The sequence below is a fragment of the Limulus polyphemus genome, unplaced genomic scaffold (genome assembly GCF_000517525.1).
Source record: "Limulus polyphemus unplaced genomic scaffold, Limulus_polyphemus-2.1.2 Scaffold1811, whole genome shotgun sequence".
In the NCBI taxonomy this organism is placed as follows: domain Eukaryota; kingdom Metazoa; phylum Arthropoda; class Merostomata; order Xiphosura; family Limulidae; genus Limulus; species Limulus polyphemus.
Genome location: NW_013667421.1, coordinates 56,366 through 70,586, shown reverse-complemented (window position 1 = coordinate 70,586; position 14,221 = coordinate 56,366). Strand labels below are relative to the sequence as shown.

Sequence of the window (14,221 nt, the reverse complement as noted above, 5' to 3'; positions counted from 1 at the left end):
ATATATATATATATATATATATATATATATATATTTCGGATCCAGCTCGAGAATAAGACTTATCAAAGTGTTTGGTACAGCTTTCAGTACAATACAGTATATATTACGTGACTTTAATATTCATATTGAAATGTATAGTGCTAACATTCTGATACAGCTGGTGATCAAAGGTTTCATTGCGAACCTGAAATAAGGAGTAGTAAGTTTATTTCCCAATTTTATTTATTAATGTTACATAGTTTTAGTTTTATCTATTACCAAGCAAGATGTACAGAAAAACACTTTCTGGAAGAACGTTTTATACAGTGTTACTGCCTGAGAAGCTCGTCCAAGCAAAACAAGTTTATTATTAACAGTGTTACTGCCTGAGAAACTCGTCCAAGCAAAATAAGTTGATTATTAACAGTGTTACTGCCTGAGAAACTCGTCCAAGCAAAACAAGGTTATTATTAACCGTGTTACTGCCTGTGAAACTCGTCCAAGCAAAACAAGTTGATTACTAACAGTGTTACTGCCTGAGAAACTCGTCCAAGCAAAACAAGTTTATTATTAACAGTATTACTGCCTGAGAAACTCGTCCAAGCAAAACAAGTTGATTACTAACAGTGTTACTGCCTGAGAAACTCGTCCAAGCAAAATAAAAGTTGATTATTAACTATGTTAAATAATGTCTTTATAGTTAGAAATCTTGAATATGACTTTTGACAATAGTATCCCTCGATCTAAAATGGTTTTTTTCAGTTCAGTTTTCTTGTTCAATGGAAATATAATCTATAATATTAAGTTTGAATGAACTCTCCAGAATCATTTCTGAATTTGAAGGTCAACTGTTATAAAAGAACTTTCTTATTCGATAGACAGTTAAGCGAAACTGTCTAATATTCAACATGGATTCTTGCTGTCAGACGAACCACTTAATTTTTGTTTACGGCGATACCTAAAGTCAGTTGTGATCTATGAACGTCTGCTACAATAATGGGCTCGACAGATACTAATCGACAGCACGCAGCCATGTTGAATATTACACAGCTTCGTTTACCACAAATATGCAGGTAGCTGTATCGATATCCCTTTGATGTTAATTGAACACTGAACAGCTTCGTTCAGCTATCTGTCACATCCCAAGGGAGTTGGTCATTACTGACTTGATTAGTAGCCCTCTGGTGACCATTTTAGATGATATGGTTTCATGCTCCCCATGGTCTCATTGATATTTCTATCAAAGAGTGTTGCTTTACGACGTATAATATTAATTTCGTTGATTTCCTTGGTCTTATGTATTACTGTTAAAATCATTCAAATAAAACTTTTACTTGTGCACGGTTTAAAAACTTTGTTAAAAGTTTCACAAGTTTCAATGTTGCCACCTCGTCGTATTCAGCATGATATTCAACAACAACAATAATCCTTAAGATGACGTGGTAGCCACGACGAAACACGTTGAGCTCTTAAAAACGTTTTAAAGCTGGGCATAAATAAACGTTGTGTTTTTTTTCTAATTGATATTAATTTTACTGATGTTTGCACATGTCAAGAAACTTCAAAAGAATCTTGTATATTCAAGCTTCTACTAGTATTTCCCGCGGTGGAAACGGCAGGTAGCCCAATGTAGCTTTGCTAAAAAAAACAAACAACCAATCGACTATCATGTCGTATGGATTTTTGGAACAAACAACTGGTATTTATTCGTTTTGTAAGCAACGACATACTATTAGTTAAAACTCTTAAGATATTTTAAAATATGATTATTATTATTTTGTACTTTCGAAGGTTATAATTTACTTTTTGTTACTGATCTTTACAGTTAACTCTCTTTTGAATATATGTTATTAATGATTATGCCTGTAATAATCTTCAATATCACCTATTCAACTTGTATTTTGTCCATTAAAGATATTTACAGAAAATCGCATCAATTTAGAAAACACATGATTAGGTATCCCACTTTCGAGGTTAACGAAATGAGAAATTAACAAACAGTATTTTCTTGGAATTGTATTGATCCAAACTTAAGTTAGATTTTTTGTACAGTATTATAAAATAAAATTTATATTTAACAGTTATCTCACTACAAGATAGTACGTTCGTGTACATACAGTATCCAAGTTGTCGCACTTGCTCATATGTGATGTTTCATGTAATTCCAACCTTCTTTAGCTATAGCAGAGGTATCCCTGAAAGTATGTTACTCTTTACTGGTCATGTATTTGTTAAGTTTCACAAATTATCGTTATCCCTGAATAAATTGATAAATTATTTACCTCTGAAATATATATTCTAATCGTTAGTGTCAAAAATGACAACTTTATTACCTTTGTCTGCTTTTATTATTACTAAGTTTGTATTCGTACTGAAGTTTACAATAGTATATTATTTTTCGGCAGAAAAAAAATGATTAACAAATGGCTAGGTTATTATTTGGAAGCTTCAAATGACATTCTCATGTTAGAAGAAGCAATACATTTATCCTCTAAAAGGTTTAAAGAGGACACGTGACTCTTTCCTCAAGATCAGTAGGCTTACAAGTCTATTGGAAAATATCTGGTATTAAAGAGTTTGGTTTGTTAGACGAGATACACGAGGGCTATCTGTGCTACCCGTCCCTAATTTAGCTAGTTTGTCTGTAATTAAGCACAAAGCTACACAATGGGCTAACTGTGCTCTGCCCATCACGAGTGTCGAAACCTGGTTTCTAGCGTTGTAATGTAATTCCGTAAACATACCGCTGTGCCACTGGAGGGGGGGGGGTAGAGGGAGAGCAGCTAGTTAACACCACCCATCGCCTTGGCTACTTTTTTACCACTGAATAGTGGTTTTGACTGTCACATTTTAACGCCTCCACGGCTGAAAGAGCAAACGCGTTCGATGACCGGGATTCAAACCTGCGATCCTCAGATTGCGAGTCGAGCACCTTATCCACCAGGCCATGCCAGGCTCGATATTAAAGAGAACAATCTGATATAATTTACTTAATTTAAGTATGATTACAATCGTGATTTAAAGAATGATTTTATCTATGAACTATAAAAAGAGACATTTTGTAAAGCTGTTTTAAAATCCTTTAAGTGATTCAGTTCTTAGATAATCAACATTCATGATTCATCTCTTTCTGAAGAAATTACGCTTCATCTTCTTTACAGTAATTTACACTGATCAATTCTAACAAGACAAGCATTAGAATACAACAGTTTTGTTAATAAATAAAACATTTTGGTCAGTAAAATAGCAAACGTAATATCATAAATGTTTTAAAGTATGTCCAGGGGGCGCTAGGAAGGTAAATATCTTCAAACAATGAGCTATGTTAGTTGTTTATGAGTTCACTGAATCTTTATGGGTGTTTTTTAACATTGTACTTATTGGATGATACTTGTTCATTAAAGTTGGCTTATTCACCATGAGTGACGGTTGGCAATCTTTGACACATAACACCTCTATGGGATGAATTCAGTATTATAAATTTAGGAAAGTTGATTATTTTGTTCTCAGGAGTCGTTAGAAATACAGCCTTGTTTGTTTGTAAATAAGCACAAAGCTACACAATGGACTATCTGTGCTATGTCCACCACGGATATCGAAACCCGGTTTTGGGTGTTGTAAGTCCACAGACATACTGCTGAGCCATTGGGGGACTAGCAACACAGAATAAAGTTATGCTTGAATTTACAGAGGTCTATGATGAATTGCAAAGCAAGGCACTACATATAGTCGTGCTAATGTACAAACTGGTCCAAAAATTAGTTGCCCAAAACAGTATCTTCATTCTTTTGAATCTTATTCTATTTCAGATTGACGTAAAGTACATGTGTGAACAGTAAGCATGAATAATATACAGACTGACACAATGGAACAACGAGTTTTGGTGATGCAAGTAGAATGTTATCCACACGGAAGATATTTAAGTGTGGGGTAACTAACTTTTGGCAATATGTAAAAATGAATAATGTTAGCCTGTAACTAATGCAAATATCTGAGTAGAAGCTATGAAGTGTTTATCGATTCTTCATATGCTATACTTTAAAAAGTGTTTTAATTGTGCACATTACGTTTCGGTTGTTACAGAAGTACATAACATTGTTATTAATGAATAGTAGGGTACATCGATTGATATAACCAAGTGATGGACGAATCAAACAGTTCCATGTGTACCTACGTTATTAGTGGGAAAGAATCAGATGGGGGAAGTTCTTCCAAAAATCCAATTGTCTCCAGGCTATCATGCGTGATCTAAGTGTTATTTTATATCAAAATCTAACATATATTGCTGTGTTAAATAAACAAAAAAATTGAACTTTCTCCTCTTTTGTGTCTTGACATATAAGTGCGCAACTGTGGTCTGAAATTAGCGAAGAAACCGTACATATCTGAAGAAGCCTTAAAATTAATATTATTAAGTGTTTGCGTAGCTTCCTCGTCTATAGTAACTTTTTCTTTTAAGTTTGAGGTTTTTTAGTTACTTCTATGCCGGTTATAGTTATAATTATTGGCCCCACACCCCCCATTACTTCCACCTAAGTGAAGTTGGGGCCACGCCAACATCTCACAATGGGCCAAGAGGAAATCTTCCAAAAAGGTGCATAATCTTAACCTAACCTCACACATATTTTAGCTCGGTTAAAATCTTTTACGAACTAAAGATTTATTGCAGGGCTCTTTAAGTTGAATGTTTCACAAGGTTGTTAATTTAAGCAATAGATATAACTGCACATACGCTACATATAATTTTTAATATAAACACATAATACGCGAGTTTTCTAATGATGCACAATTACTGCCTAATGATCAAAATTAAAACATGTCGTCGAAATAGTGTATTCAATTAATATAAATCCATACATCATTCAGTTCATAGAATCAACTCGTTAAGAGAATTTGCACTTTCAGGAAATATATTTCACCCAGCAGAAGAATGGTATGAAAAGACGCAATTAAGATATATATATATATGGTACACTATTAAACTAGATTACTATAGTTAATTTCCCAACATGTACAAAGCCGTACGCCTAAGTTTTAAAAACCAAAGAGCACATTTCAATTTAATTTTTACTAATCTTTTGAGAGTCATTTTCATATTCGTGTTGATTTTTAATCAATTCGTTTATCTTGTGCATAAAAATACAAAATTCCTTGTGGATTAAATTTCCAGAGATTTCTTTTTTTGTTCTCTTTATATTAAACTACAGAGTTACTAACTTTATTTTAAACCCCATATTGCTTCTGGGATTAATGAAATTACAGGTTTTATCGGTTTATAAGATACATTCTTTGCCACATATCACTTGGAATTGATTAGTAAAAACTTGTGGCAAGTTTTAAGTACTTCTAAGCATATAATCAAAAGTTATATCTTTGAAAGCATATGTTAACATATCAATAAGTAGATGGTAAATTATGAAGAACTTACTCCATACTGCGCTCGACCCACAATCTGCGGGGTGGTGGGTTCGAATCTCCGTCGCCGAACATGCCTGCTCTTTTAACCGTGAGGGCGTTATAACGTTTCGACCAATCATACTATGTGTTAGGTAAAGAGTAGCCCAAGGCAGTGGGTGGTGTTAACTAGCTATATTCACTCTGTAGTCTTTCACTGTTAAATAAGGGACGGCTACTTGGAGAGGAGATGGGCGCCATCAGGCAAATCTTCCTGAGAATCACCAATGATGCACCACCATCTACAGTGCTTTAATGATCGTAATTGGCCTCGAGACTTAAAAAAGTACAAATTCTATACTGTAGAAAACAAGTTCGAAAAACATAACTAATATATATGGCTTTACGTCATGAAATGTGTACGAGTGCTTCTTTGTTATTGACTTAAGTCAGAAATACCGGAAATCAAAGTTTAATCTTTATCATGTTTGTATTTATATAAAGTTTCATTTTACGATATAGCAGAGAATCACATTTATCGGTAAGTCCATTCCACAAACGAGCACTTTGTAAAATTCTATTAAAATGTAATATATTGAATGATTTTATAATAAAATCGATGGCGACATTTTACCTAATACATAACACCCGACATGTTTTTTGTTTTTACTTCAAGCATTTCATTAAGGTTACAGATGTATACAAACTAAAGTATAAAATAAAAAAAAAATTGTCGTAAAAGCTCATAAAGAAATTCTAATTTGAGTTAGTATTTAACAAACAAATAATTTCGTTTACGTTTGAAGTGTAGAATTTGTAGTTTATTGTATTTAATATTCTTGAGCAAGCACAGTTTTACTTGATAAATTAAACTTTTTTGTGGGGGGGGGCTTAGGCGAGTAAAGTGCTTAACGGAGCATTTTAGATTTTCTTTCCAATTCTTTCTAATATCAGCGCTTCCAAATACCTGCAGGTCATGAGCCGTGTGTTACGCCTCAGGTACTTGTATGATGAAACTGGAATTAAAGATGCGTTCTAAACTCTGAATACATTCCGGATGTAATGTTATTAACGCTTCACCTATCTCTCACAACCACCTCGATGAATCCGACAAATTTCCGCGGACTTACACTGATTCAACTCACCGCAACGGATTATAATACTGTATTAACTGAAGTGTTGAACGAGGCTCATATTATGCACTTGAATAGACGCCTAATATTTTGTCTTGGTTTGCCATTTTTCACAAACTGATATTTAGTATAGCCTATAAGAGCAACGAGGCCTTCTTTTCAGGACGAATTTGTCTTAAAACGGCAGAAAAAGAAAACGTGACAGAGAGCTAACTTCATATATCAAGTACTTTATTTTTTTTTTTAATTTTAAGTACAATGCTACACAATGGGCTATCTGTGCTGTGTCCGCCACGGGTATCAAAACCCGGTTCTTAGCGTTATAAACCTTCAGACTTACCTCTAAGTCACTGGGGACAGTACTTCAATAAAGAAAGGAGTCCGTTCATTACGTTGACAGTTGAAAGCAATTAAAACCATATTCAGTATGAATTATACTGTAGTTATCAGGTGCTTAGAAAATTATTCTCAGTTGAAAGAAATTAAAAGTTAATACTTACTAGGGTTAAAACTAAATGGAAAGTGTGAAAGAAATGTTTATTAAAGTCAATATCATTTATCATATTTCATTAATTCGTCCCCTAAAAGTATATATTACGTTTTTTATATGATTATACAGCTGATCTTAGTTAAACTTAGGTGAGATTTCTAACAAGTTATGAAAGGTAAATAGATTTCAAATAGCAATAAGCTTAACCCTAACAAGATGGGTGTTCACGTGCGAAAACCAAGATCCAAATCTTTGTTAAAAACACTACACTAACGAAACGACTAGAGTTTTCCATTGAATATTTGACTAAGCCAAATAATGGTCAGACAAATCCAAAATAGAACTTTTTCAACAAGAAAACAACAATATGTTTGGACGAAGAGAGAGAAGATCTTTATTTTCGTTTGTATTATATATTTAGTGCTAATTTCTAATAAAGAATATCTACTTGGAAAAACGTTATGCCCCCCAGTGGCACATCGGTATGTCTGCGGACTTACAACACTAAAATCCGGGTTTCGATACCCGTGGTGTGCAAAGTATGGACAGCCCATTGTGTAGCGTTGTGCTTAATTACAAACAAAAAAAACGTTATTTTGTCTATTATACATCGGCCACATTCTAATCTTTAAAATATGAACGTTATCGGTGTTTATAACTGCTTGAATTTAAATATTTATAGCATGTGAAACACTAACCGTTTTGTTTTCATAATACTTAGATTTATATCTTTCAATAATGTCTACACATTTCTGTCTTCGCATCACGAATACCAAAGAGTGTTATGCATTCGTAATGCTACGTTACATTTGTATGGGGGGAATAGGAATTATTAACTTGAACGGGATCTTATGTGTGCAGGTAGTCAGGTAAGAAACCTTGTCTTTAACTTTGAACTACTGACCAGAGGGAAGACAGCCAGCAGCACCCGCCGCTGTAAGGATTTGCTCATTTTTTGAAGCGAATAGTGAGATTGAATGACACTTTTACAACGCTCCGACATCTAGCAATGCGAATCGTATTCAGCGACATTACATCTCGAAACTCGGACCCTTTCATGTGCAGTCCGATAAGCTAAATACTAGGCCACGCTCGGTCTATCATAAGAAATGATGAGCAGTAGCTGTCTATAAGCTATCCAATTTCATCACCAATACGACCCGCAGTCTTCAAATCTTCAATGAAAATTAGCAAGTGACCAATAATCACAGCATAAAGATTTTGTTTTAGCTTTTAATTAGTGTGCAATGATATGAAAAATAATTATAGTTTTACCCAAATGCCAAGCAAAAGTCTGTGAATTCAAATGACATATTCTTTAGTGTTTGTATTGTAGAAACTAGTCATAGTTCCATCATCGTCGAAATTTCTTTCGAAATTTGATATCTACCCTAGTAAGTTATTACGTTACTTTATTGCAGTACGATAACATTTACGACATGGATTAGTGTTAATAGGTTTGTCAAAACCTATACATCTTAGGCACAACTCTGATAGCCCCACATCGTCTTTCTTGTTTGTTTGTTTTTCTAGAGATTTTCTGATCTAGCAACATTCAAAAGTGTTCAGAACCACAAACATTTATTTTTTATCTAAGAAACCTCTAAACAACATGATTCCAAACATTGAAGTCTTGTTGAGAAATTTATCTTGTCTATGTTGCTTTGTTGTTGTTGTTGTGGAACTCATCATTGGCTGTGTCGAATGAACAGAAATTTCGGAAAAAAAAATTGAATGTCGTTTACGCAAAACATTAAGAGCTGCAACTTTAAGCAATGCTCGTATAAACAGGTTTTTGTAGGAATTAGCCTCTTTACATGTAAGTTGATATAGGATTTTATTTCTGTTCCATTATATTTTTTAACTACAGCTACATCCTATGCAAACCACGCATCTTTAAGAGACAACAGTATATTTGGTTTACAGTTTCATTATGTGTGTTACTTGTAAACACTGGCCGCAGGTTCGGTATTTACTTTCAGTTGATTGTCTTTTGTATATGAGGCTCGTGTTTTTATCAGTATTTAAGTTGGCTAGTTAAGGAGTTGTTCTATTGTGATTACTTTCTATTTGTTTGTTTGTCTGTATGCATGTCTGTTTACCTATAATTATTTAGTTTTTAAAACTTGGATTGGTTTAACTAAACTTACAGTATTACATAAGTTATTCGAGTTTTAAAATTACTCAAAACCAGTGAAGAAATTTTGATTTCACCATGACAACTTTTTCGAACGTAGAATTTTAGGAGTACAAATAGGTAGTTTTCAGACATCTTTAAAGATAGGTATAACGTTATAGCTGGTATGCAGATAATACAAGGAATGGGAGTATTTTTGCTATTTCTGAACCATTAGGTACAAAGAACACCCTTCGAATTTCACTTCTTTAAGAAATTTAAACACTTCTGCATAATTTCTTAAGCCTATGCTTCGAGAACTTTATATAGTGGGAAAGGTAAACGCTGTGTTTCTCACAGAAGAAAGCTTGTATGTAATACTTAAAGATACTTGTTTGTCACTTGGATATTTTGTGTTAAGACACTGAGTACTTGTTTTAAATATGAAATGTTTTTCTCCATTTAGGTTTGTACTGCCCAATCGTGTGGGACGAAGCCTATTGCTGGCCATATGTTCCAGCAGGTACCCTTCACAAGGTTTCTTGTCCATCTTACATCCACAATTTTAACATTAGTGGTAAGTGCGAACAGTTTATGCAATGTGCAGAATTATTGAGGTATACAATGAGACTAAAAATGATGTGAAAAATTGTTTACTTGCATTAAAATTTTGTTAACATAATTCCCATGCACCTGTATAAGATAATAACTGTAGAGGGTTAGCAAAAACGGTGTTCTTGCTGTAAACAGTTTTCATTCTAAGTAATTCTAGAAGTAAACTGTTGTACAAATCGAGATACTCAGAAGCTTAAATTACTTCTAAAGCGTTGGAAGTGAAATTAAACAAGCAAATACGAGTTGAATAACGATATTCATAACTTAAAACACAACAACATTAAGTTTTATGGTGCTTTTTGAACTTTAGTTTCACTATCTTTGGTCATCATTCCCACCCTCTTTGACTTACGTTTATAAAAACAAATGCCACGTACGTAGCTATGGCCTTCGTCAGCTCATTATTTTTCTTTTATCTCCCTACTCGGATGAAAACTGAACATATAATTTCATAGCAGGTAGTTTTTTAAGAAAGTTAAACTTCACAAGTTGAGTATATGTGTTACTAATGTATCTCAGCACTAGATATATCCCTGGTATTCCAAGGAAACCTGCATGGTGGTCGATTATAAGATTCACATCTATGATATCTGTGATGCTGGTTGATGTTTTTTCTTCCCAAATAGCCATCTAATAAAACAACAACAACAACAAACTCCATCAAGTTTCCTCTTCTAGTCTGAGCTCGATTTGTCTGCACAATCTCCAATCAGCAAACTCAAATCTATCAGTAGTTGTGTATTTGCATGTTAATGTTACCATTGTTTTCCTCAATAGTTTCATTTACTCTACATTCATGTGCTGAACGAAGAAAATTTCCAGCCAATGACTTAACAGTACAGTTACTATAATTATAAAACATAACTGAAATATATAATATATCTTGCTCTGTAGCTTGGTTGTATTTTTTATGTGAAACAGTCGGTTTCAGGCTTTGCTTATATAACAGCATTATTTGGTCGTGAAACCTGAGATTGCGTCATCAAATTATCATAATACACCACTTAGTTATTAGAATTGCAATATCAGCATTTACATACACATGTTTAGTCCACTGTTGCTATGCATATATCGGCTAGTCTTTTATAATTTTACTGTAAAACTGCAACTCCCCTGGTAAACAGGCAATATTAGCAAATAGCATCTGTAAGAAATCTAAACCTAAAATGTTGTTGCTAAAGCTAAAACCTGTAACAATAATTCACACATTTATTGGAGGCACCAACAGTGATGTGGAGTTAAATTTCTCCATTCACTACAAGACTGTCACTACTGTTAAGGTTAAGCCCCATGTTTGTTGTGTTATGGTTTACACGTGTTAGAGACTAGTGTACCAAGAAATTGTTCTAGCAGCATATATATTAACTTAATAACACTACTTGCCATCCGTGCACTCTCCATCAAGCCATACTCGTCCCTCTATAAATTAAACTAACCAATACAATTGAGGAAACGGACAAATACCCTATCTCTATCAGATCTGATCTAGCGCTTTCTAATCCAGTAGTATTTCCAGCCTACCATTTCCATTCGTGTGGCTACCTACCACTCGGTGGGTATGTGAGCTCCTTTGTATTCACAGGGGAAAGCTATCTATACCACACCAATGACCAGATTACCCATAGCTGTATCAAGTACCGCTCTTTCTTTGCTTTTGGTGTGACATCTCTTTATCAACATTATGAGTATAACTGAAGTTTTGAGATAGCTCTGCTGCTTTTCGTGAACCCATTTAAACTGAACTGAATCATTGTAAGCATATGCAGGGGTTGTGTCATTTGTTACAGACTCGCAGGTCGCAGTTCAGATATTTTGGCAATGCTAATGTTCAAAGTACTGGAGAGTAATCTGTTTCAACAGATGACTCCACCAACTAAATCAGTAATCCTCTGAACTCATCCTCAAATAAAAATGGTCTCTTTCCCTCTGCACTAAGTTTTGCTATATCTTACAGTATCCTACAACGAACATGTGACAGAGAAATACTTTTTAAAAAATCAAAAACATGGATTAGCTGAAATTTCTGTAATAGCTAGTTCCCGGTCTCTGGCATAAGAATTTATTGAAATAGACAGAAAACACAGTTTTCTGACCACTGAAACAACGAAATGCTCTTGAAATTAGTACATGGAAGAACAAGTGAAATGATTCAGCTGAGAGAGAGAAGACATGGTCAACTGGTGAAAGACCATTAGGAAATGATATGGTTCACAATACGTCTTGACGTCTTGAAAGTTAATACGAGATCTATTTAAAATTGCCAAAGCTACTCTCACAACCTATATATATATATATATGTGTGTGTGTGTGTGTGTGTGTGTGTATTTTAGCTGACCAAGCAAAAACCTGGATCATTAGAATCGGAATATATCTCTGCCTCAGATTACAGTCATAAAGTAACTTCACATTCAAGATAGTATTAGGTATAGTGCAACTATTCCGTGAAGAAAAAAAAACATCTTTGGCTGAGTATCATCCACGAAGTATCATCTCTGACTGAACTAAAACATGAAATTGTCTGATTTTAGCAAGTTCAAAACTAGAACTTTAGAAAAATTTTAAACGTTTTGTCTACTATTTTAGATATATGCTATTGGAGTGTGAGATATGGAGAATTTGTACACTATTCCAAGGATAAAACTAGCACACAGCTACCAGATTCTCACAATAATTGGAAATTTATGGAGGTAGTATGCAGAAAAGGAGGTATATTGATTTGTTGTAGGTGGAATGAAAGAGAAAAACAAAAGTAAACACTGTTTTCTAAAGACGAATGGAAAGAACATAAGGATGGGAAATTATTACATTATAGTTAAGCATGGAATCAAAATAAAATAAACCACATTTTAATTGGAAATAATGAAAGAAAGTGTCTTTAGTAGAATATTAATTAAAATGAACTGTGCTTATAAATAAACTCATAGTTATTAGTGATGGATTGTTAAAAAAAAAAAGAATCAGCAGACTAAATAATAAACAATATTGGAAATGGAGGCAAAGCTTACACATTGAGTATTGACCCTTCCGAGTCTAAGACAAACCTGTTTGAAAATACCAAAACCACTTACAGTCTTCCTTTGTCTCTCTCTCTCTCTCTGTAGCCTATTTATCAGAAAACTGGATCACAAGTATCTAGAAATATATATGTTTCATGTGACAGTCGTAGAACAGTCTCTGGTACACATAGTAAAGTAGAACTTAACAATCTCATGAAACAATTCAGAGTTTTCAAGATCAACTTCTACTACAGAAAATGACAACTAGGGTTGAATTTAGCACATATAGCACATGGACCTTTATCAGATTTAGTATGTTCCAAATTAGGACTTGGAGATACTTATAGAAGTGAGAAATATATAATACAGGTGGGGAAGATGTGTAGTATTTGCAGATCCCATTGGAATAATTAGTATAAGTTTTATTTTTTATATTTTACAATACTTTTTTAGAAAACATTTCAAAGGTATGATAGAATTACATTTAAGCTTTATAGAGTTTCGTTATAACAACTTAAGATATTCACAAATACACTGAGTTACATACATTTAATTTGGAAATTAAAAATGGTTTTTATAATCCCATTGTCTTCATTACTGTTCACCCCAAAATTGTCACGACATTCTTTGATTATGATTATCAAGTACATTATTTACAGCCTTGCATGTAGCTGTAGAGATCTAATCTTGTGGTCCTCCGGTAGAAGAATGGTGAGTCTACGGACTCACAACGCTAAAATCAGGGGTTTGATTAAGCACAAAGCTACATGATGGGGTATCTGTGCTCTATCCACCACAGATATCGAAACCCAGTTTCTAGCGTTGTAAGTCGAAGGACATACCGCTGTACCACTGAGGGAGGTATCGGTAGACACACCAGATAGTCCGAAGTGACTTTGCTATGAGAAAATCCACACATAAAATGCACACTAATCCTGTGGAAATATACCAGAATATTACATTTTTGAGTTGTTATTGCATCTACTTTGTATTATTCTCTTAAGTTTTTTCACTAGAAATTTGGGTCTTTCATAACACAATAACACATAAAAGCTAGAAAATATGAACTTGAAGTTTAAGTACTGAATGTGGCGCAGATTTCTCTATTTTAACATTTTCCTTGATGCCATTGAAATTAAAGCATTAGACACCTTTATTTGAATCTTTATGTCTTTTTTAATGAGAGCATCATAAGTTTTTTCATTTTTTTTCAAAACTTTATCAAGATACTAAGACATTTCTTACAATATATTGAAAATGATAATTTTATTTATTTGCATATTATGAACTAAATTTGATATATTTATTTAATAATATTTAAAGATGATTATTTTTAATATGTAATCATCAATAAAAAATGTTTAATCGCTGAATGCGCAAAAGTGTCTTAATGATTGTACATATATGTTGTACAGTTGTTCCGCTTTATAATATTGAATAATGACTTCGACGAAATATCATAACATTATTCACATACCTAAATTAATTTAGGTTATTA

The 14,221-nt window shown here is 33.5% G+C and overlaps 1 protein-coding gene across 1 annotated transcript in view; it reads left to right on the top strand.

Moving 5' to 3' along the window:
- The window catches only part of LOC106465012 (parathyroid hormone/parathyroid hormone-related peptide receptor-like), a gene marked incomplete at its 3' end in the record, with an annotated part of 131,831 nt that overhangs the window by 67,043 nt on the left and 50,567 nt on the right, over window positions 1–14,221 (top strand). The window contains 1 exon segment of the mRNA XM_022392836.1: window positions 9,579–9,689. Within this exon segment, the coding sequence (XP_022248544.1) occupies window positions 9,579–9,689 (111 nt within the window).